This window comes from Bos indicus, chromosome 29 (assembly GCF_029378745.1).
Source record: "Bos indicus isolate NIAB-ARS_2022 breed Sahiwal x Tharparkar chromosome 29, NIAB-ARS_B.indTharparkar_mat_pri_1.0, whole genome shotgun sequence".
Taxonomy (NCBI): Eukaryota; Metazoa; Chordata; class Mammalia; order Artiodactyla; family Bovidae; genus Bos; species Bos indicus.
Window position 1 is genome coordinate 13,147,565 of NC_091788.1, and position 25,796 is coordinate 13,173,360.

Below are 25,796 nucleotides of genomic sequence, written 5' to 3' on the forward strand. Positions count from 1 at the left end.
TTCTTCAAGAGATGGGAATACCAGACCACCTGATCTGCCTCTTGAAAAATTTGTATGCAGGTCAGGAAGCAACAGTTAGAACTGGACATGGAACAACAGACTGGTTCAAAATAGGAAAAGGAGTACGTCAGGGCTGTATATTGTCACCCTGCTTATTTAACTTATATGCAGAGTACATCATGAGAAACGCTGGATTGGAAAAAGCACAAGCTGGAATCAAGATTTCCAGGAGAAATATCAATAACCTCAGATATGCAGATGACATCACCCTTATGGCACAAAGTGAAGAGGAACTAAAAAGCCTCTTGATGAAAGTGAAAGTGGAGAGTGAAAAAGTTGGCTTAAAGCTCGACATTCAGAAAACGAAGATCATGGCATCTGGTTCCATCACTTCATGGGAAATAGATGGGGAAACAGTGGAAACAGTGTCAGACTTTATTTTTTGGGGCTCCAAAATCACTGCAGATGGTGACTGCAGCCATGAAATTAAAAGACGCTTACTCCTTGGAAGAAAAGTTATGACCAACCTAGATAGCATATTCAAAAGCAGAGACATTACTTTGCCAACAAAGGTCCGTCTAGTCAAGGCTATGGTTTTTCCTGTGGTCATGTATGGATGTGAGAGTTGGACTGTGCACAAGGCTGAGCGCCGAAGAATTGATGCTTTTGAACTGTGGTGTTGGAGAAGACTCTTGAGAGTCCCTTGGACTGCAAGGAGATCAGCCCTGGGATTTGTTTGGAAGGAATGATGCTAAAGCTGAAACTCCAGTACTTTGGCCACCTCATGTGAAGAGTTGACTCATTGGAAAAGACTCTGATGCTGGGAGGGGTTGGGGGCAGGAGGAGAAGGGAATGACAGAGGATGAGATGGCTGGATGGCATCACTGACTCGCTGGACATTAGTCTGAGTGAACTCCGGGAGTTGGTGATGGACAGGGAGGCCTGGCCTGCTGCGATTCATGGGGTCGCAAAGAGTCGGACATGACTGAGCGACTGAACTGAACTGAAGCACTCAATTAATACTAGCTGTTGTTAGCTACTATTTATCTTCATGTAAATAAGATTAATAATCAAAGTACCTATCTCTTAGATTGTCATGATAATTAAGTGAATTGATACATATTAAGTGCTTAGAATGGTATTTAATGAATTGTAAGCACTCAGTTAATACTAAACCCAGGGGAATCCAGTATGTTTATTTGTACTGTTGTCTTTTCTGTTATAAATAAAAGTTATTTGTGAGTAGGCAGATAGCTTAGTTATCCTGCTCTTCCCTAGATTCTTTGGAACACAGTGCAATTTGAAGGCTATTTTATACATAATGTTGATTCCCAGACTAGGGTGTCAGAATAAGGAGAGTTGGAATGATTGGTAGTTGTGCAATTGTTCTTATTTTGAATTGTTTCATTCTGATACAGTGTGAGATAGATGTGCAACAATGAAACAGTTATATCATTTATCTGTAGCACAAATATAAATTGTCCAGATTCTCAGAGAACTCTTTTTGGTATGGTTTAACATCCATTTCTTATGAGTCGCAAAAAAAATTAAGACTTTTTCCACATCCTAATTTTACCCTGTGAATTTGTAAATGCCTTCTAGGGGTTCATGTGGGACATAGCTGAGGAAATGAAAGCCATGTTGGTGTTTGCTGAACATCGGTACTATGGAGAGTCCCTACCCTTTGGTGCTGACTCCTTCTCGGTAAGCGTGTCTTTTAAATTTAGAACATTTTCTAATTACATGTTCTACTGTAAGAAAAATGATATCTTTAACTTGAACTGCCTGAAATTTCAGTTACTTTTAAAAGGTTAACATATTAACCTTTTCATATATAATTTGAAACCTTTTCATATATAATTTCATACGTAATTTTAAAGCCTCAATTTAAAAAATCATATTATATTTAAATAATCATATTATTTTAAAAATTATTTAAAAAATCATATTATTACCATTTTTATAGTATTGATCAGTCTTTAACTCAATGTGATGAGGCTAGCCTTTGCCAGGTAAACCATAATCTAAGAATGTGGAGATTGGAGGGAACTTTTCATTGTTTAAAAATATCAGTAAATAATCCTCTTTATAAATTATATATGTAAATTATTGGGTCTATCACTGGAAAAAAATGTTAGGAGTGCACAAATACTTGTTTAGTAAGGTGTTTTTCAATAAAATAAGTTCAGATCATCTCTATGATTCAGAGAGGTCAGCTAGTCACTAGATTCCCTCCTGGCCTTTCTTTTCTCTCAAGGAATTTTGGCCTTGGCCGCAGATCTGCACTTTAATAAACCAAGAAGCCGTTTCCTCAGCTGAGTCACTTGTGTACTACCCTTGTGTTTCTGACTATATGGGTTTGCCATCTGTATTATTCACTATTTTTCTTCTAGTAACTCACTTTTCAAACTTAGTACTTTCTTAATAAAGGCTTTAAGTACTATTTTTTCTAAGTTATATTGAAATAAAACAAGTATTAAATTAAAAATGTTTGTGCACTACCTAGGATCATGATGTATACCACCTTTATACACATACCAGGCGTTTTTTAAAAAAGATTTCTTTCTTTTTTTTTTTTTAATGTGGATCACTTTTTTTTTTGTCTTCAATTGAATTTCTTACAACACTACTTCTGTTTTATGTTTTGACATTTTTGGCCCTAATTCATGTGGGATCTTAGTTCCCTGACCAGGGATCGAACCTGTACACCCTACTTTGAAAGGTGAATGGACAACCAGGGAAATTCCCATACCATGATTTTGGAGAAATCTGAGTTAGAGGAACTTGGGTCAGTCATTTTCTAGGCTTCCTGTTTTGAAAGAACTTTTTATTTTCAGAAATTTTATTATCTTATATTATAAATAAATAAATAAAAAGTTCTTGTGTTATAAATGAAAACCAGAGTGATTTGCTGATATTTGTTAGGTTGCATAGGAAACTATTCTTTAGTTTATTATTTTGCATAATTATCTGATTAGGGAAGTTGACAGGTTTTGAAACCATTGGAAAGTAGTTTGTTGCAGATAAAAACACAACCTTCTTTCCTAGTTCCCTGTGGTCCATACTCTGCTAGGAAAAAGGAGGTGAGGGCTCTCTATGCTATGCTTCCTTCCCTTCATGTGCTCTCAGAATTTGTCAGTAGCATGGGGGAATATTGCAAATGCATAAGATTGGGAAAAAACCACACTCAACTATACGTCGTGCCATGAAAACTGAAAGTAAAGAATAGTGACAGACCATGAGAGAGAAGTTAAGAAGTCAGAGAGCATACATCTTGGATAAGAGGAAAGGTTAAAGGAGTAAGTGATATGTACAGGAGAGAGAAAAGATGGGCCTCTGTGGTTTCAAAATATACCAGGTGATGGGAGTAGTCAGAGTGGTGAGACCAAAATATGAAGGTTAAATAGGATGGTCTGATATGGATATGTGGGTGTGTTAGTTATCTGTTGGTACATGACAATTTACCTCAAATTTTAGTGGCTTAAAACAACAATAAACATTTATTATTTTCCAGTTCCTGTGGGTAAGGAATTTGGAGTGACTCAACTAGCTGGTTCTGTTTCAGGGGATCTCATGAGGTTAAGACGTCATTTAGTGCTTCAGTCACCTGAAGGCTTGACTGAGGCTAGAGGACCCTCTCTACTTACGTGGAGGATCCACATGAGTGACAAATTGGTGCTGGGTGTTAGCAAGATGCTTTAGTTTGTCCTCTCTTGGGTTTTTCCAAAGGCCTACTTTAGTGGCTTCATGACATGACAGCTAGCTTCCCTCAAAGTTGGCCATCCAAGAGAGCAAGGTGGAAACTGCAGTGCTTTTTTTTTTTTTTGTCTTTATTGAATTTATTATAATATTGCTTCTCTATTATGTTCTGGTGTTTCGGCCACAAGTCATGTGGGCTACAGTTCACAGGGTCACAAAAAGTCAGACACAGCTGAAGCGACTTAGCATGCATGCACACGTGGGCTCTTAGCTCTCCAAGCAGGGATCAAACCCACACCTCCTGCTTTGGAAGGTGAAGTCTTACCCAGTGGACCACCAGGGTAGTCCACCTGCAATGCTTTTTATGACCAGACTTTGGAAGTCATATATCATTTCTGCCACATTCTATTTGTGTTAGAACCAAGTCACTAAGTCCAGACCAAGTTCAAAGGGGGAAGAATTAGGCTTCACCTTTTTTTTTTTTTTTAATTTTATTTTATTTTTAAACTTTACAATATTGTATTAGTTTTGCCAAATATCGAAATGAATCCACCACAGGTATACCTGTGTTCCCCATCCAGAACCCTCCTCCCTCCTCCCTCCCCATACCCTCCCTCTGGGTCGTCCCAGTGCACCAGCCCCAAGCATCCAGTATCGTGCATCAAACCTGGACTGGCGACTCGTTTCATACATGATATTATACATGTTTCAATGCCATTCTCCCAAATCTCCCCGCCCTCTCCCTCTCCCACAGAGTCCATAAGACTGATCGATACATCAGTGTCTCTTTTGCTGTCTCATACACAGGGTTATTAATACCATCTTTCTAAATTCCATGTATATGCGTTAGTATACTGTATTGGTGTTTTTCTTTCTGGCTTACTTCACTCTGTATAATAGGCTCCAGTTTCATCCACCTCATTAGAACTGATTCAAATGTATTCTTTTTAATGGCTGAGTAATATACCAGTGTGTATATGTACCACAGCTTTCTTATCCATTCATCTGCTGATGGGCATCTAGGTTGCTTCCATGTCCTGGCTATTATAAACAGTGCTGTGATGAACATTGGGGTACATGTGTCTCTTTCCCTTCTGGTTTCCTCCGTGTGTATGCCCAGCAGTGGGATTGCTGGATCATAAGGCAGTTCTATTTTCAGTTTTTTAAGGAATCTCCACACTGTTCTCCATAGTGGCTGTACTAGTTTGCATTCCCACCAACAGTGTAAGAGGGTTCCCTTTTCTCCACACCCTCTCCAGCATTTATTGCTTGTAGACTTTTGGATCGCAGCCATTCTGACTGGCATGAAATCGTACCTCATAGTGGTTTTGATTTGCATTTCTCTGATAATGAGTGATATCTACCTAAAGAAACTAAAGACCTATATATAGAAAACTATAAAACACTGGTGAAAGAAATCAAAGAGGACACTAATAGATGGAGAAATATACCATGTTCATGGATTGGAAGAATCAATATAGTGAAAATGAGTATACTACCCAAAGCAATTTATAGATTCAATGCAATCCCTATCAAGCTACCAACGGTATTCTTCACAGAGCTAGAACAAATAATTTCATACTTTGTATGGAAATACAAAAAACCTCGAATAGCCAAAGCTATCTTGAGAAAGAAGAATGGAACTGGAGGAATCAACCTACCTGACTTCAGGCTCTATTACAAAGCCACAGTTATCAAGACAGTATGGTACTGGCACAAAGACAGAAATATAGATCAATGGAACAAAATAGAAAGCCCAGAGATAAATCCACGCACATATGGACACCTTATCTTTGACAAAGGAGGCAAGAATATACAATGGATTAAAGACAATCTCTTTAACAAGTGGTGCTGGGAAAACTGGTCAACCACTTGTAAAAGAATGAAACTAGAACACTTTCTAACACCATACACAAAAATAAACTCAAAATGGATTAAAGATCTAAACGTAAGACCAGAAACTATAAAACTCCTAGAGGAGAACATAGGCAAAACACTCTCCGACATATATCACAGCAGGATCCTCTATGACCCACCTCCCAGAATATTGGAAATAAAAGCAAAAATAAACAAATGGGACCTAATTAAACTTAAAAGCTTCTGCACAACAAAGGAAACTATTAGCAAGGTGAAAAGGCAGCCTTCAGAATGGGAGAAAATAATAGCAAATGAAGCAACTGACAAACAACTAATCTCAAAAATATACAAGCAACTCCTACAGCTCAACTCCAGAAAAATAAATGACCCAGTCAAAAAATGGGCCAAAGAACTAAACAGACATTTCTCCAAAGAAGACATACAGATGGCTAACAAACACATGAAAAGGCTTCACCTTTTAAAAGGAGACTCTTCTGTCATCTTCTCAGCTTAGCAGGACTCCATTTGAGTTCCACCTTCCTACACTGCAGTGAGGAAATTCTCCCTAGGCAGATAACTAGATGATCATGGAACTTACTTACTAAGTAAGTCACGGCTATGATGTTTCCAGTAGTCACGTACAGATGTGAGAGCTAGACTTTAAAAAAGCCAGACAATTGATGCTTTTGAACTGTGTGCTGGAGAAGACTCTTGAGAGTCCCTTGTAAAGGAAGGAGATCAAACCAATCAATCTTAAAGGATGTGAACCCTGAATACTCTTTGGAAAGACTGATGTTGAAGCTGAAACTCCAGTCCTTTGGCTACCTGATGCAAACAGCTGACTCATTGGGAAAGACCCTGATGCTGGGAAAGATTGAAGGCATAAGGAAAAGAGGATGACAGAGGATCAGATAGTTGGATGACATCACTGATTCAATGGACATGAATTTGGGCAAACTCGGGGAGATGGTGAGGGATAGGGAGGCCTCGTGTGCTGCAGTGCATGGGGTTGTGAAGAGTCGGACACAACTTGGCGATTGAACAACATTCTTTTCTCAGGAATCAAAGTCTTGTGTTACTTTTCCAGTGTCTGAAAAAGGCTGTTCCATATGTTGGGTTTTTTTCCTTAACTCCAATTTTATAGTTGTACAACAGGCTGACTTGTTCCAGTTGTTGGTATATCAGACATAATAATCTTTCTGATGAGGAAGGATGTTTTATTTTTACTGATGATTCTTACTTCCATTTTTCACAGGATTTAGTTTACCTTTGCTTTATATGGTAGCCTTTGTAAATGTTTCAAGATTTGAAATCAAAACTATAATAGTTGTCTGTTAATATTAGTATTGTATGTTATCACATCTGTTGTTAAATGTTACTTATGGTTTGTCTCTGTTGTTTCTACTACCTCAGCAAAGTCTTTGGTAAATAGCATTTAATAGAAATTACATTTGAATGCAAAAATACATTATTTTCTTCCCACAAACTTAAAATCAGTTTTCCATGAGTTTAAATTAGCAGTGCTAATGCTTTAACTGGGTGTTTTAACTCCGTTGCCTAGAAATTCTATTTGGAGAAAAGCTTATCTGGCTTTTTTCTGGATCTATGTTATGCCTAAGCTGCTATTATGTGCACATTTATACCGATGTTCTTTGTTATTTTTCTTTAGGATTCCAGACACTTGAATTTTCTGACAACAGAACAAGCTCTGGCTGATTTTGCAAAGTTAATCAGATACTTGAAAAGAACAATCCCAGGAGCTAGAAATCAACCTGTCATTGCCCTAGGGGGCTCTTATGGTGGCATGCTTGCAGCCTGGTTCAGGATGAAGTATCCTCATTTGGTGGTTGGGTAAATGCATTTATGTTGGATGTGAGCACTTTCTTAATGATTGGCAAAGCGAACATAGAGTGTTTTTTGGTGGGGGGGTGGCGGGCGGAAGGTAAAACATATTCTATTGTACTGAGATTTCTGATTTCTATTTCACTAAGAGTTGTGGATATTTCTCACCACTCTTGTTCAGTATCAGTTTCAATTTTAAAACTTGAATTCTGTGAGTTACATTTTTTTCTTTTCTCTTTCTTTTGGTCTTCTTACCATTTAGAGCTCTTGCATCCTCTGCCCCCATCTGGCAGTTTAATGATCTGGTGCCTTGTGACATATTTATGAAGATTGTAACTACAGATTTTAGCCAAAGTGGCCCAAATTGTTCAGAGAGTATCCGCAGGTCCTGGGATGCCATTAATCGACTTGCAAAAAAGGGTAAGCTTTAATTAAGAGAGTGGAATCATGTTTTGGTTTTTTTTGTACCTTTTAAGTGCTAAATCTAACACTTTCCACTTTTTCAGTAAACTTTTTATTTAAATATAACATACATGACTGAACGACTAATACTTTCTTTTATTTCACTTTACATATTTAAGTATAACATAGAAAAGTACACAAATCAAAATATACAGCTTGGTGAATTTTTGCAAAGTGAATACATAGTATATTCAGCATGCAGATCAGGAAATCCCTCTCCACCCCCACCCCCAAATCCCCTCTGGCACTTAGCAGATACTACCTCTGTGCTTATCAAACCAGTTGCTATCCTGAATTCTAGAACCATAAATTAACTTTGCTTACTCTTGAATTTGTTAATAATCGGAATTGCATAGTATGTATTTTTTGTCTCTGCTGTCTTTTACTCAACACTGTGAGATAAATCCATTTGTTTTATTTAGGTGTAGTTTATGCATTCTCCTTGCTCTATAGTATTTCATTTGTTTATTTACAAATGACAGTGATTGAGAATACTAACTCTGGTAAGCCCCACGAAGATAGGCAACTTATCTATCATGAGATTAACCAGTTGTTCTAAAGATATTTTGTTGCATGTTGAAAAAGCCTTTTTGGAGAAACTGCATAGGAGACTGAGTTTTCTAAAACACAGGTGAAGGATAAATGATCTGTAAAACCCTTCTGTTGAGCAGTGCTTTTTAGATTCCAACAATGTGACTCTATTCTCAGGCCCTGGCTTGCGTTGGCTTTCTGAAGCTCTTCACTTGTGCACTCCATTAACAAAATCACAGGATGTTCAGCGTTTGAAAGACTGGATCTCTGAAACCTGGGTGAATGTGGCGATGGTGGACTACCCTTACGAGTCCAACTTTTTACAGCCTTTGCCTGCTTGGCCTGTCAAGGTAACAGGAAGATATCCTTCATCACTTTTAATAGCATACTTCTCTCTCTTCACCGGGCCTACCCCCTCCAACCCCTCCCCCAATGCCCCTCCCCCTGCCCCCGCACCCCCTCGCCCTGCCTCTCTCTCTCTTTTTTTTTTTGGTTCATTCTCTGACTTTCAGCATCAGAGGAAGTCCCAGTGACAAGGGGACTCTGAAATTAGTCGAATCTCAAACCTGGGTAGGAATCCTGGCTTTACTCAAACTTGGACGTGTTACCTAGCTCTTCTGAACTTGTTTCCTCATTTTAATAATGGAGATAAAATGCAGAGATTACAGAGTTGTATGAATTACAACTCTTAGAACTAAAAACTAACTCTTAGAAATAAACCAATAGTTGCTGTTAATGGAATAGTTACTGTGTGCCCAATTCTGTGCTGTATACTTCATACATAGAATTCGTATGTGTGAGTCACATAGAGCTATATGTAATACATGGTCAGCGCTTGATGAATGGCAGCTGCTATCGTGGTGCTGTGATTCAGTCAACTGCTAAATGTATTCTAAGTACTAGAGACATCATAAAGGCATATAGCACATATAACAAGGTGGAGCACAAAGAGTGCTGACTCTGGATCCTTATCCAGAGCTACCCTCTACCAGCTGTGTGGTCTTTGGCAAGTCTCTCCTCTTCTTAGGCTTCCGTGTCTTCCTCTGCAGGATAGGATAATGATACTTACATTCTCAGTAGGGTTGTGCTGAGGATCAAATAAAATACTGGATGTGAAAACGCTCTGGAAAATTTAAAGAAACATTACACAATAAAATTTAAAGTTCTTTTCGTGCCAGAATTCTTTATTTTATGTATTCTTGTTAAGCATTCCTTTGTAAAGAGCATTCCTCATAGTTTTAGAAACAAAGGCTGGCCAACTTGATGGTTATTAAATTCAGAGAATATAACAGATTCTACAGCTAGAACGAGTGCTGTAAATGTGTAGAGAATTGGTAATGTAAGAACCAGATTTCAAAAGCAATTTTAATTTAGCTGTTCTTTTGAATTATTAAATGCCCACCTTGCTTAAAACTTTGTAACCCAAATGAACCAAGATCATTTGCTACTAGAGATATTTTTCTTCATCTAAAAAGTAGAATGGCCAGTGGGTATCTTGCACACAGTGAGCCAGAGGTAAATGTGTATTTGAATTAAATTGAATTTTGACACTACAAAATTATTTTAAAGAGTAGATCTCTCTCACATGGTAAGAAAACCTAAATCAAAATAATGAGAAAAAACTAAATCTGAAACCATTAGTCTCCATAAATGTATAGGTGCTAATAACGTCTTATCTTTCTATATTATTTTATATTTATAAAGCACTTTCATATATACTATCTCATTTAATCCCCACAGTCAAGAGTTATAATTCCAGTTTTATGGAGAGGAAATTTAAGCTCTACAAAGAGGCAGTGGAAGTGGTTTTGAATGTGAGTCTACCATTGTTCAGAGCCCAGATCTTCTCACGTATTGCATTGAACTATTAATGGAAAACTTGAGGGAAGAGTTGGGTAGATTGCTGCCCGCAGTGTGACAACTATCAGACTTAACTTTATACTCTGTGAACAGAGTGAGAATTACACTTAGATCTTTATGCCCATTTGGAGAATGAGTTGTCAGATGATAAAAACATATGGGGACTTCCTTTGTTATTTAGAATAGGGGTTGGCAAACTTTATCTGTAAAGGACTAGATAGTAAATATTTTAGGCTTTGTGAGCTGTATAGTTTCTGTGACAGCTACTCAGCTTTGTAGCTTTGGCAAGAAAGTGACTGTAGACAATATTTAAATGAATGAGGACGGCTATGTTCCAGCAGTATTTATAAAACAGGCAGTGGCTGGCTTTGGCCTGGGGCCTGTAGTTTGCTGACCCAGCTTAGGAAAAGTTCCAGAGGAATACATCTTTTTAATGTTCATTAATGATTTGGAACAGTAAACAGCCTAACTGGTTTTGTCTGTGCATCTTTAATATTCCTTTTGAGATATTTTGCTGTTGAATCTTAACTGTAAATATATAGTCTTGTCTTTTGTCTCTCCTAAGTAATCACTCAAAAGTGGTGGAGTATATATCAAATATTTTGTCATGTGTTTTTGATTTAGCACAGTCTTTTTTATCTTTTGTGTACATATATATATTTTAAAAGTTTATTTTTAAGGCAAAGTAACTTTGTGCCTTTGCCTCATAATCACCTTTTACTTCATTTATCTAGGACTTGTTCTTGTCGTTTCCTTAAGTTTTTTTTTGTTTTTGTTTTGTTACCAACTTTATCCTTTCTTTTGACTTATTAAGGAACTCTTGATTGTTTATAAATCTATTTCCTGCTTGCATCCCACCAAAAGTAACCTCTCTTTGCCTCTTGCTTGAGAAACTTCCTTTGCCTCCATCTATCTCTAATTTTATCCTATCTGATTTCAGAATTTTTCCACTACATGTCTCCCTCCCAAGCTTTTAGTTTCAGATCACTTTCTTTCACTGTTCATTCTGTTTCTCCTTTCTTGACCCCCTCTCTGTTCTCCCAACCCCCTAATCCCTGGAACACTACCCAGTTGGAGACTGTTCTTTCACTTGGATAGTTCCATTTAGCCAGAACTCCTCCTCCCTCTGATACACTTCCTCCTTTTTAAAGGACTAACAAACAGCGGTCCTTTTCGAGTCTGTAACTCAAGCTTAGGATGGTGAGATGATATGTAATAGTTATGAAAAAATGTAGGTGATTTCCAGTGCTACCTGGACTTGCACAGTTCTGAAGTATCCATATGGAGTGTCTGAATGCCATTTTCCACGTCAACTCAAGTATCATTGTTTCTAATTTATCTTTGAGCCATGCACACTCAGACTCCATTTGCTTTTGTTTACTGTTAACAGAAGCTGCAACATTCATGCAGAAATAATCACGGCCTTGGCCGATAGAACACAAGGAAGAGGAGAAAAGGGGAATAGAAAACCCCTCTGTCATTTGACTGCTCTGTCAGCATAAAAACTGCTAGCTCTCAGTTCTCAGTTTCAAGAGCAGTGGTAAAGGATATTATAGTTTGTTTATTTTGGAATCATTTTTCAGCTGATAACTCACCAAATCTTTTGGCTTAGCCTCCTGAGCATGCAGATAGATACAGTGAAATAATAAGACATAAGATGGAAAATCTCTTCTGTTTGTCTTGGTGTTTGATAATGTATTCGACCTCTCTGGGTGGTTTAAGCGGTTTAGGTGCATTCTATGAAAAGGGAGCTTTTAATGACAAAACTAATGTGATTATCTGAGTGAGTGTGAGAGGGGTATTGAAGTCTTAGAGAAAGAAAATCTGTTAGAAAAGCTGAATGTATCTGCTTAATCCTTTCTCTAATGTGGATGGGCCGTACTCTCTGAGAAGAGATAGTTTTGTGTTTTTTTTTGACCTATCTTCTTTAAAAGCATTTCTTTGCCTTCTTTTTCTTTCTGTTATTCAAATGCTTATCTTCATAGGTAGAGGGACACTTAAAGCTTTTAAACAACTCATTATCTTTACTTTCTCTGGTGTACGTGGCGTTATATTTGGGTTAAGAGCTGATCAGTTTGGAACTGACATTACAGTGTTCTACTTCTCAATGATTTCTACACTATTTAAAACAGAATTATTAAAATGGACCTCTTATGCTCTTGTCATGTTTTCTTCCTGAATGTTCACATTTGTTCTAGGAAATAGAAAGTGAATTAAATCTGTCCATTTCTTAAACCTCGTTTTACTCTACTGCTTTACAGTTTTCTTTTTACTATTTCTTAATAAAAAGTTTTTTATAATTTTATATTGCCACAGAATCCCTTCTCTAAGTTTTTACCTAAAACAAATGAACTTAGAAAACTGTAACGTAAGAATTAAAAAAATATTAAAAAAAAAATAAGCATGAGGCTGCAGGTATGTTTAGATACTGTTTTTGTTGTTACTTGACTCTTAAACTGTGACTTCAGAGTCAAGTGTGTGTAGTGTAGTGGTTACACATGGTATCTTCAGAGTGTTCTGCATTTGAATCCCAGTTCTGTTACTTTCTGGTTGTATGACTTCGCAGAAGTTTCTTAACCTCTCTCTGCTTTGGTTTCCTCATCAGCAAAACGGGGATAAAGAACTATAATGTTTATTAGAGTCGGTATGAGGATTTAATAGGACCTGCTGTATGGTATGGAGAAGGCAATGGCACCCCACTCCAGTACTCTTGCCTGGAAAATCCCATGGATGGAGGAGCCTGGTAGGTTGCAGTCCATGGGGTCGCTAGGAGTTGGACATGACTGAGCAACTTCACTTTCACTTTTCACTTTCATGCATTGGAGAAGGAAATGGCAACCCACTCCAGTGTTCTTGCCTGGGACAAGAATCCCAGGGACAGTGGAACCTGATGGACTGCCGTCTTTGGGGTCACACAGAGTCAGACATGACTGAAGCGACTTAGCAGCAGCAGCAGCAGCAGCTGTATGGTAAGCACTACATTGATGCTAGTTATATGCATATGATTGTTACTATATAATATATATATACATATCAAGAAGACATTGTTGTACCAAGAGTTTGTAGCCAGATTCTGGGTTCAGAACCCGTATTCACTGTTTTTAATTTGTGTATCTGTAGTCAGACCTCTCTGAGCTTATTTCCTTTTTTGTGAAATGGGGATGGTTATTATGTTTTTCCCTGGGTCACTGTAGGGAAAACACCTGAACTCAAGGAATAGTTAATAGTTTTACTAGCAGATTCAGCCCCAGCTTTTCCCATTTCAGTGGATTTATGGTCTAAGTAGGAATGCTATGCCATATGTAGAAATTGTTTAGTAAGTATTGTTTGTGTCTACAAAATAAATAGAGAGTATAATTAATTAATTCAGTCGCTCAGTCATGTCCAACTCTTTGCGGCCCCATGAACCACAGCATGCCAGGTCTCCCTGTCCATCACCAACTCCTGGAGTCCATCCAAACCCGTGTCCATTGAGTCGGTGATGGCATCCAACCATCTCATCCTCTGTCGTTCCCTTCTCTTCCTGCCCTCAATCTTTCCAAGCATCAGGGTCTTTTCAAATGAGTCAGCTCTTCTCATCAGGTGGCCAAAATACTAGAGTTTCAGCTTCAACATCAGTTTTTCCAATGAACCCTCGGGACTGATCTCCTTTAGGATGGACTGGTTGGATCTCCTTGCAGTCCAAGGGACTCTCAAGAGTCTTCTCCAACACCAGAGTTTAAAAGCATCAATTCTTCTGCTTCATAATGCAGGGGCTATCTCAATGCTGAGTATTTTGAATAGAAGTGGTTGGCAGAGAATTTTTCTTTGATTAGATCACAGTCCCTAAGTAAATAATTAATAGACCAAGTCATATGGGTAATAATTGCAAATTTCAGGCTTAAGCTGAAATATTATATGAGATTGAACCAAATATGCCAATATTTGTGTTTGACTTATAAGCATGACAATTTCATATGATTCAGCTTAACATTTACATAGGTATTTTATGCATCTTATAGGAGTTTAACAAAAGTTTATGGATACTTCTTTTGAATTACTAGTTTTTGAATAAACATGGGAATGGTGCTGAGGTTTTGCTAATATACGTGTTTTGGGGAAAATTTTATTCACTTGGCTACCCCAAAATTCTTAATGGAATACAGTCTTCCCTTAGTATTCATGGTATCTTCAGGGGATTGGTACCAGGAGCCCATGTTGCTACAAAAATCCATGGATGCTCAAGTCCCTTATATAAAATGGCATAGCACAGTCAGTGGGCTTCCCTGGTAAAGAATCCACCTGCTGATGCAGGAGCCATGGGTTCAATCCCTGGGTTAGGAAGATCCTCTGGAGAAGGAAACCCACCCCAGTATTCTTGCTTGGGAAATCCCACGGACAGAGGATCCTGGTGGGCTACAGTCCATGGGGTCGCAGAAGAGTTGAACACAACTTAGCAACTAAACAACAGGAAGTAGGGTTAGTGGGCCTCTTTATCCATGGGTTTCTCATCAGTGGATTCGGCCAGCCTTAGATGGAAATTTCCATCCATGGATACCAAACTTGTGGATATGGAGGGCTGACTGTATATTTATTCAGAAAAATCTTTATAAATGGATTTAAACTGTGTTAAAAAATCCACTGTGTTAAATCCACTCAGTTTAAACCTGTGTTTTTCAAGGGTCAGCTGTACATAGAGATATGTTAGGAAGTGTGTCTTTTAAGCTAGGATGATGCTTAGACTCATAGAATCTTTGTGTTAGAAAGGAAATTTAGAAACACCCAAAATAATCAAATTATCTTATTTCAATTATTTTTTGTTTGGCCACACTGTGTGGCTTATGGGATTTTAGTTCCCTGATCCGGGATGGAACTCAGGGCCCCAGTAGTGAGAGTGCTGAGTCCTAACCCCTGGACCACCAGGGGATTGGTGGCAAACATATTTTAAGTGATATTTTTCAGGCCTTCTATCTAGCCTTGCTAAGTGCTAAGTACTTCAGTCATGTACTGTTCTTTGTGACCCTGTGGACGTAGCCCACCAGGATCCTCTGTCCATGGGATTTTCCAGGCAAGAATACTGGAGTGGGTTGCCATATCCTTATCCAGGGTATCTTCCCTAACCAGGAATTAAACCCGTGTCAATTATGTCTCCTGCTTTGGTAGACAGATTCTTTACCACTAGCGCCATCAATCTATGGCAAACAAATTTTAAGTGGTATTTTCCAGGCCTTCTATCTAGCATACTGGTAGCATTATAAATTGATACTTCCTTTCTATAGGGTACTTTGACATGTAGCAAAAGACTTAAAAATGTTTATTTCTTTCAAGCCAGTAATTCCTCTAAGAATTTATCTCAAGAAAACAAGGGTAGATAGATAGATAGATGGATTTAGCCCCAAGAATATTTATTATAGCCTTACTTGTAATAATAAAAGATTGGGATGATACAAATTACCAATTTGTCCTCAACTCCCCATGCTGATTTCTGCCTTCTGAATTTTCTCATGTTGGTCATTGTCCTTATTAGAGTGTAGTGCTCAGAACTGGACACAGTACTCCAAGGGTGCTCTGACCTCACCGAGGACAGTGGGCCCAGGATTGCCCTTAGTCTGGACATGGAATTTCTATCAGCAGAGGCCAAGTTTCTGATCATGATGTTCTCTCTGTGTAAGTGGGGCTGCCAAAACCCAAGTATTGTCAGCTGGTGCCGGTCTCCAGCCATGCTTGTGTCTTTTAGGGAGTGACAGTAACTGCTGTTTGCAGAGATGGCTATTCATGGAGACGCCTTTTCTTTGCCTGACAGAGGCCCAGTGTTCTTGCTCTGAGAGGGGATCTGATGCCAGCATGTGAGTCACACTCACTTGTTACTGTTCTCTTCAAGAGTTTTAGGCCACTTGTTCCTGCACATCAGCACCCCCTTCTCCTTCTGCGCAGCTTGCATTGTCATCCTGCCTCATCTGCTGTGCCATGCTTGAACATAATTCTCTTCTCTGCATTCCATGGGTCTGCTCTGGAGTCTTGTGCTGCATTTTGAAAGAGCTAAGTCCACTGGGGGAATCCACATGCAGGAAAGAATGATGATCTTTGCTATGCATGATCTATAGCATGGCAGTAGATAGTTTAATAATTCTATGATTAGTTCTTAATTTTCATATATTTTTGAGAATTTCTGATTGGCTTATGTCTCAGGAACATTGAGAAAAGGGCTATACAATTAGGTATTTTTGACTTACCTTGAATGATTGAGAGTTGTCAGAATAGTAAAACGCTCTTTTGCTTGTTTTTTCAGCTTTCATTTCCTTATTGCTTTAGGCTTGATAAGTTTGTGAATCTTAATTTCTGACTTTCTCACATTCAGCATTTCCAAAAACTTATTGAGAATAATCACATTCTATCTCGCTTTTGGAAGTCATGTTGCAGTTGAGCATGTTAAAGGCTCTGAGAAATCCTGTAGTTAAGAATACTGTTCACATTTGCTGCTACAACATTTCCTAAAATTATTTGACTATAAAATCTTTTTTCACAAAGTATCATTTAACATTCCATAGACATATTGTTGTGCCAAATAAATTTGGGGAGAGTATTAAAATTTCCCTGTAATTCATTTTTTCTGTCTTTTCAAGTTTCCCTTTTTCTCAGGAAGGCGTTGCTGGAAGCTGGTCCTAGGCAGAACTGTGATGAGAGATCAGCTTTGCTTGTGACTCTCATCTCCTTTTCCAGTGATCACCTTTCCTGTCTGTGGGAGCATGTCCCTAGATGAGGCCTTTTTGCTCCTGCTGCCCAGAATTTCTCTCTGAAGTGGGGTAACTGGGTTCTTTTTTGCCTGGCTCCATCTTCTCTGGACCAGTCTCTTTTTTGTCAGAACTTGCCTTTTTGTATGTATCTTTTCTATATGAAATGAGAGGGGATCAGATCACTGAATATATGTCAAGATGTTAATAGAAGATACAAGCTTAATGTATTTTTTTTTCCATTGGGGTATTTGCAGTTTTACAAAGGGATGCCTCCTAAGCTGCATAATAGATAAGATGTATGTTTTACAACCAGAGAGACCTGGGGTTGAAGGAATCTAAGTTCTACCATTTACTAACTAGATGACCTTGAATAAAGTGATTTAACCTAAGAATCAGTTTGTTCATGTGAACTAGTAGACAAATATATATCTAGTGAGGTTGTTGGAGGATTAAATGATGTAATATTTGTAAACCCAGCAATCAATAATTAGTAGCTATTGCTGTTGTTGCTATTGTCTCTATTTCAGCTGATTCTGTTGCCTATGATTTTTCCCCAACATTTTATTGTGAAAATGTAACTAACATTTTGTCCATTTTGTAATGGACATGAACTTGAGCAAACTTCGGGAGATGGTGAGGGACAGGGAGGCCTGGCGTGCTGCAGACCATGGGGTCGTGAAGAGTTGGACATGACTGGGCTACTGTACAACAACAACAACAACAATATTGTTTTTGCTATATTGTATTTGCTTATAATATATATATTCACTTATCCACCCCTCTATCTATCCTTCCTTCTATCTTATTTTTTAAATTCATTCAGAGTATGTTGTAGACATCAGTACACTTCTTCCTAAACACTGTGATGTGATTTTTTTTTTAATTTTATTTTATTTTAAACTTTACAATATTGTATTAGTTTTGCCAAATATAGAAATGAATCTACCACAGGTATACCCGCGTTCCCCATCCTGAACCCTCCTCCCTCCTCCCTCCCCTCCCCTCCCTCTGGGTCGTCCCAGTGCACCAGCCCCAAGCATCCAGTACCGTGCATCGAACCTGGACTGGCGACTCGTTTCATACATGATATTATACATGTTTCAATGCTATTCTCCCAAATCTCCCCACCCTCTCCCTCTCCCACAGAGTCCATAAGACTGATCTATACATCAGTGTCTCTCTTGCTGTCTCGTACACAGGGTTATTGTTACCATCTTTCTAAATTCCATATATATGTGTTAGTATACTGTATTGGTGTTTTTATTTTTTTAAATTTAATTTATTAAAACTAAACAAACAAACAAAAAACCAGTTCATTAATTTCTCTCTGCTGCTGCCCTCCTCCTGTCTCTGGCAGCCATTAATCTGTTCTCTTTATTTATTAGCATAGATTTTTAAATTAAAAGAATTTTTTTTTAGATTCTACAAATGAGAGCGCTTACAATATTTGTCTTTGTTTGACTGATTTCACTTCACGTAATGCCCTTAAAGTTTATCCATGTTGTCACAAATGACAAGATTTCATTCTTTTTTAATGGCATAATAATGTTCCATTGTATATATGTACCGTATCTCCTTTATTTATTCATGCACTGATGAACTCTTAGATTGTTTCCATATCTTGGAAAATCATTGCCAAGACCTATGTCATTGTAAATAATGCTACAATGAACATGGAGATGCATATATCTTTTTAGATTAGTGTTTTTCTTTTCTTTGGGTAAATACCTGGAAGTGGGATTGCTGGATTATATGGCAATTCTAAATTTTTGAGGAACCTCCATACTGTTTTCCATAGTGATGTATCAGTTTACATTCCTACCAACAGTGCCCAAGGATTCCCTTTTCTCCACATCCTTGCCAACACTTGTTACTATTTTTCCTTTTGATAATAGCCATTCTTAAAGATGTGAGGTGATATCTCATTGTACTCTTGATTTGCATTTTCCTTTCAATTAAAGATGTGGAGCATCTTTTTATATACTTGTTGGCCATCTGTATGTCTTCTTTGGAAAAGTGTCTGTTCAGATCTTCTGCCCATTTTTTAATCGGATTTTTTTTTTGTTTTTTGGCTGTTGAGCTGAGTTCTTACATATCTTGGATGTTAGCCCCTTATCAGATATATGATTTGCAGATATTTTCTCCCATTCAGTAGGTTGACTTTTCATTTGTTGATGGTTCCCTTTGCTATGCAGGAGCCTTTCAGTTTGATGTAATCCCACTTGTTTAGTTTTGCTTTTGCTGCTATTGCTTTTGGTGTCAGATTTTAAAAATCATTGCTAAGATCTATGTCAAGGAGCTTACTACCTATGGTTTTTTCCTGTGAATTTTATGGTTTCAGGTCTTACATTCAAGTCATTCAACTTGAGTTAATTTTTGTGTCTGGTGTAAAATAGACATCCAGTTTCATTGTTTTGCATGTGGCTGTGCAGTGTTCCCAATACCATTTATTAAGAGACTGTTTTTCCCCCATTGTATATCTTGACTTCTTTGTCATAAGTTAATTGATCATATATGCATTGGTTTATTTCTGGTTTCTCTATGCTGTGTCTTTGTTTTTATGCCAATACCATATTGTTTTAATTAAAATAGCTTTGTAATATAGTTTGAAATCAGAGAGTGTGATGCCTCTGACATTTCTCTTTCTCAAGATTGCTTTATCCACTTGGGGTCTTTTATGGTTCCACAAAAATTTTTAAATTTTATTTCTGTGAAAAAGCCATTGGAATTTTGGTAGGGATAGCATTGAATCTGTATATTGCTTTGTGTATGGATATTTTAACAATATTAATTCTTCCAGTCCATGAGCATGAAATATATTTTCATCTATCTTCATTTTTTTCATTAATGTCTTGTATATAAAAAAAAATTTTGGTTGCACTCTGTGGCATGTGAGACCTTAGTTCTCTGACCAGGGATCAAACCTTTGTCCCCACATTGGAAGGTGGAGTCTTAATCACTGGACTACCAGGGAAGTCCCTTGTATTTTTGTAATATACAGGTCTTCCATATCTAAAATACTTCCTCTCAGGTATTTTATTCTTATTAATGTAATTGTAAATGGGACTGTTTTATTAACTTCTCTTTCTAATAGTTCATTATTAGGATATAGAAATGCAACAGATTTTTGTATGTTGATTTTGTATCTTGAAACTTGATTTTGTATCTTGAAAATTCATAGATTTTTCTTAATGGATTCATTGATTTTTCTAACAGCTTTTATTTTTTTGCCACACCACAGAGCTTGCTTTATCTTAGTTCCTTGACCGGAGATTGAACCAGTGCCTGCTGCAGTGAAAGTAGAGAGTAGTAACCTCTGAACCATATAATTTCATGTCACCTATAAATAGAGACAGTTTTACTTATTCCTTTCAGATTTAGATGCCTTTTATTTCTTTTTCTTGCTTACATTCTCTGGCTAGGACTTCCAGTGCTATGTTGAATAAAAGTGATGAGTGTGGACATCCTTGTCTTTTTCCTGATCTTAGAGGAAAAGCTTTCAGCCTTTCACTGTTGGGTATGGTATTTGCCCTGGGCTTGCCATGTATAATCTTTATATGTTGAAATATGTTTACTCTATGCCCACCTTGTTGAGATTCTTTATTATAAATGGCTGTTGATTTTTGTCAAATACTTCTTTGGCATCTAGTAAGATGATCATATGATTTTTATCCTTTATTTTGTTAATATGGTGGTTCACATTGACTTATTTGTGGATGTTGAACCATCCTTGAATCCCTGGATACATCCTACTCAATCATGGTGTATGATCCTTTTAATGTATCATTGAATTCAGCTTGCTAATATTTTGTTGAGGATTTTTGCATCTGTGGTCATCAGAGATATTGGCCTGTAATTTTCTTTTCTTGTGGCAGGCTTACTAGTTTTGGTATCAGGGTAATGCTGGCCTTGTAAAATGAACTTGGAAGTGTTCCCTCCTCTTCTATTTTTGGGGAAGAATTTAGGAAGGATGATATTAATTCTTTCTTGAATGTTTGGTAGAATACACCAGGGAAACCATCTGGTCCTAGACTTTTGTTTTTTTGGAGAGTTTTTGGTTACCGATTCAGTCTCTTCAGTAGTATTCAACCTGTTCAGATTTTCTGTTTCATCATGATTCAGTCTTGATAGGTTGCATGTTTCTAGGAATTTATCCATTTCTTCTAGGTTGTTGAATTTGATGACATAATTATCATCAAGTTATATCAATATAAAATAACATCAATAACAAACTATAATAGTTGTTTGTTATGTTCCTTTGTATTCTTGTGGTATCAATTGTAGTATCTTCTCTTTCATTTCTTATTTTATTTATTTGAGTTCTCTCTTTTTTTCTTGGTCACTCGGGCTAAAGACTTGTTAATTTTCTTTGTCTTTTCAAGGATCCAATTTTTTTTTTTTTTCCTATTGCCATGTTCCAGACTGCAAGTGTTTCCTGGAAGGGAGCTTTACATATGTCTGGTGTCCTGATTTTTATATATGATGTTCCAGTTTTTATGGCTGCCACCCTTGGGACACCCCTTGATCACCTGGCCCTGATGGCTGGGGATGGATTAGGGCTTGCATTCTTGGGTCCCATGAGACTGTGTAATTGGAGGTATGATTCTTGACAGGTTGCCACCCTCAGGGCACTGCACAGATAGCAGGTTGGGGCACATTGCCCAGTATTTTTGTGAAGGAGACGTCTTTGCTAGTTTGGAGCTTCTGCCTGCAGGGCAGGCTTCAGGTTTGACACATATTTAGTGGCCTTCAAGGCTGCTCTTAAAGAATGTAGGTTGTGGATGCCGTCTTGGTGCTTTCATTCTGCCTTGCTGTTATCACCTAGAGAAGAGCTTATACACTTACCTGGAGCCCATTTTTTGTGACTGCCCAGTGGACACTTCCAGATCATCCACCTCTGGTGGCCAACAGGGCTCATGCTTGCAGTCCCACAGGACTGTATATATTTGCATATTTTTAAAAAGTGATGCTTGAGAGTCTGGCTTCTAGTCAGCCTGAATCAAAGAGCTAAGGTTCTCCCTTTTGGGATGTTGACAGGTTGTGGCATGTCTTCAACTACTTGGAGTTATTAAGACTATAGTAGGCTGCTTGGATAAGCACAGAGATTTGAAAGACAACCAAGAGTTAAGGCAGAGTTGAACATCAAAGTTTGTCTCCTATATGAGGCCACTCCTTCAAGACTGGGAGAGGTGGTTGTTTCATCTACTGTATAGAAATTGAAACAGAGAATCAAACAGAATGAAGAAACAGGAAGAATATATTCCAAGAAAGAAGAATATAAAACTCAGAAAAATCTTAATGAGAGAAATATTAATTTACCTGATAAAGAGTTAAAAGTAATGATTATGAAGATGCTCACTGAACTGGGGTGAAGAATGAATGAACACAGAACTTCAAAAAAGACATAGAAAATATTAAAAATGTACCAAATAAGATGTTACAAAGCTCAAGAATATAATAACTGATAAAATTACACTGGAGAGGTTCAACAGCAGATTAGATGAAATAGAAGACAAGATCAGTCAACTCAAAGACAGGGCAGTAGAACTTACTGAATCAGAGCAGAAATGAAGAAAAGAATGAAGAAAAGTGAAAATAGCTTAAGGGACTTATAGACTAACATTTACATCAAATGGTCTAACATTCACATCATAGGGTCCCCAGAAGAAAAAGAGAAAGAGGGGCAGAAATCTTATTTGAAGACAAAACAGCTGAAAGCTTCCCTAATCTTCCAGACCTAGGAATCTCAGAGAGTTCCAAATAAGAGGTATCCAAACAGACTAATACCAAGACAAATTACAATTAAAATGTCAAAAGTCTTGACTTCTCTGGTGGTACAGTGGATAAGAATCTGGCTGCCAATGCAGGGGACATGGGTTTGATTCTTGGTCCAGGAAGATTCCACATGCCATGGGGTACCTAAGCACATGTGCCACAACTACTGAAGGCCGTGCACCTAGAGCCTCTGCTGTGAACAAGAGAAGCCACCACCATGAGAAGCCTGTGCACGGCGATTAAGGGTAACCCCCCATTACTGCAGCTAGGGAAAGCATACACGCAACAAAGACCTAGTGCAACCAGAGGAAAAAAATGTCAGACGTTAAAGACAAGAAGGAAATTTATACTTATTTTTATACAGATTATATTATTATTTTTAATTGGAGTATAAAAAAACTGACAATGGAGTATGAAAACAATTTGTACTGCTTTGTCAGTTTCTGCTGTACAGCAAAATGAATCAGCAGCCATAGGTATACATCTGTCCCTTCTTTTTTGGATTTCCTTCCCATTTAGGTCACCACAGAGCACTGAGTAGAGTTCCCCATGCTATACAGTAGGTTCTCATTAGTTATCTATTTTATACATAGTATATATATGCCAATCCCAGTCTCCCGATTCATCTCACCACCACCCCTTTCTCCCCCTTGGTGTCCATACATTTGTTCTCTACATCTGTGTCTCTATTTCTGCTTTGCAAGTAAGATCATCTATACAATTTTTCTAGATTCCACATATATGTGTTAATATATTATATTTATTTTTCTCTAAGTTACTTCACTCTGTATGACAGTCTCTCAGTCTATCCATGTCTCTGCAAATGGCACAATTTCATTCTATTTTAGAGCTGAGTAATATTCCATTGTGTATATGTACCACAGCTTTCTTTATCCATTCCTCTGCTGATGGACAGTCAGGTTGTTTCCATGACCTAGCTATTGTAAATAGTGCTGCAGTGAACACTGGGGTGCATGTATCTTTTTAAATTATGATCTATGGTGTATGCCCATCAGTGGGATTGCCTGGTCATATGGTAGTTCTATTAAGGAGAAAATATTAAAAACAACAAGAGAAAGTAATTTCTTACATGCAAAGAAACTCCCATAAGACTATGAGCAGATTTTTTAGCAGAAAGTTTTCAGGCCAAAAGGGAATGGCGAGATATATTCAAAGTGTTAAAAGGAAAAAAAACCTTTAAACCAAGAACACTCTATAGAACAGATAGAGTTTACCAGATAAGGAAAACCTAAAGGTGTTCATTACCACTAAACCAGCCTTAGAGTAAATGTTAAAAGGGACTTCTTTAAGCTGAAATGAAATGGCACTAATTAGTAATGAGAATTCATATGAAAAATAAACCTCACTGGAAAGAAAAAGACATACAGGAAGTCCCCTACATTCAAACAAGTTCCATTCTAAGAGCACAGTTGTTAAGTTCAGCTTGTTTGCAAATCCAACAAAGTTAGCCTAGGTATACAACAAGCACAATTAGCTCCGTAGTACTGTACTGTAATAGGTTTATGATACATTTACATCTTTGAGTTCACAATCTGAAGGTTCATATGTAGGGGACTTACTGTGTAGTAAAGGTAGGGAATTAATTACGTACAAAGCTAGTATGAAGGCTAAAAAAGACAAAGGTAATAAAAATAACCATGATTACAATAATTTGTTAGGTATGCACAAGATAAAAAGATGTAGAATGTGACTTCATAAAATGAGGGGGGAAATAATGTTACGCTTTTCAGTGAGATCAAGCTTAAGTGTTATCAACTCTGACTGTTGTAGATATAAACTGTTATATATAAGCCTCATGGTAACCACGAAACAAAAACTTACAGTAAATATATGAAAGATAAAGAGAGGAATATAAGCCTACCACTAAAGAAAATCTTCAACCCACAGAGAAAGCGAGCAAGAGAGAAAGAAAGGAGCTAGAGAAACTACATAAACAGCCAGAAAACAATGAACAAAATGCCAATAAGCACATACATATCAATAATTACTTTAATGTAAATGGACTAATTCTGAAAGATGGGAATACCAGACCACCTGAGCTGCCTCTTGAGAAATCTATATGCAGGTCAGGAAGCAACAGTAAGAACTGGACATGAAATAACAGACTGGTTCCAGATAGGAAAAGGAGTACATCAAGGCTGTATATTGTCACCCTGCTTATTTAACTTCTATGCAGAGTAAATCATTAGAAACACTGGGCTGGAAGAAGCACAAGCTGGAATCAAGATTGCCGGGAGAAATATTAAGAACCTCAGATATGCAGATGACACCACCCTTATGGCAGAAAGTGAAGAAGAACTCAAAAGCCTCTTGATGAAAGAGGAGAGTGAAAAAGTTGGCTTAAAGCTCAACATTCAGAAAACGAAGATCATGGCATCCAGTCCCATCACTTCATGGGAAATAGATGGGGAAACAGTGGAAACAGTGTCAGACTTTATTTTTCCGGGCTCCAAAATCACTACAGATGGTGACTGCAGCCATGAAATTAAAAGACGCTTACTCCTTGGAAGGAAAGTTATGACCAAGCTAGATAGCATATTCAAAAGCAGAGACATTACTTTGTCAACAAAGGTCTGTCTAGTCAAGGCTATGGTTTTTCCAGTGGTCATGTGGTTTTTCCACATGGTTTTTCCATGTGAGAGTTGGACTGTGAAGAAAGCCGAGTGCCGAAGAGTTGATGCTTTTGAACTGTGGTGTTGGAGAAGACTCTTGAGAGTCCCTTGGACTGCAAGGAGATCCAACCAGTCCATTCTAAAGGAGATCAGCCCTGGGTGTTGTTTGGAAGGAATGATGCTAAAGCTGAAACTCCAGGACTTTGGCCACCTCATGTGAAGAGTTGACTCATTGGAAAAGACTCTGATGCTGGGAGGGATTGGGGGCAGGAGGAGAAGGGGACAGCAGAGGATGAAATGGCTGGACGGCATCACTGACTCAATGGACATGAGTTTTAGTGAACTCTGGGAGTTAGTGATGGACAGGTAGGCCTGGTGTGCTGCAATTCATGGGGTTGCAAAGAGTTGGACACGACTGAGCGAC

At 37.8% G+C, this 25,796-nt stretch overlaps 1 protein-coding gene across 4 annotated transcripts in view; it reads left to right on the top strand.

The window, feature by feature from the left end:
- PRCP (prolylcarboxypeptidase) overlaps nt 1–25,796 on the top strand; it is an 86,080-nt gene that overhangs the window by 48,392 nt on the left and 11,892 nt on the right. For all 4 annotated transcript variants that reach the window (XM_019955139.2, XM_070782903.1, XM_070782904.1 and 1 more), the window contains exons 4-7: nt 1,603–1,704; nt 7,226–7,407; nt 7,661–7,818; nt 8,569–8,741. In XM_019955139.2, coding sequence (XP_019810698.2) covers nt 1,603–1,704; nt 7,226–7,407; nt 7,661–7,818; nt 8,569–8,741 — 615 coding nt within the window. The remainder of the gene's footprint in view (nt 1–1,602; nt 1,705–7,225; nt 7,408–7,660; nt 7,819–8,568; nt 8,742–25,796) is intronic.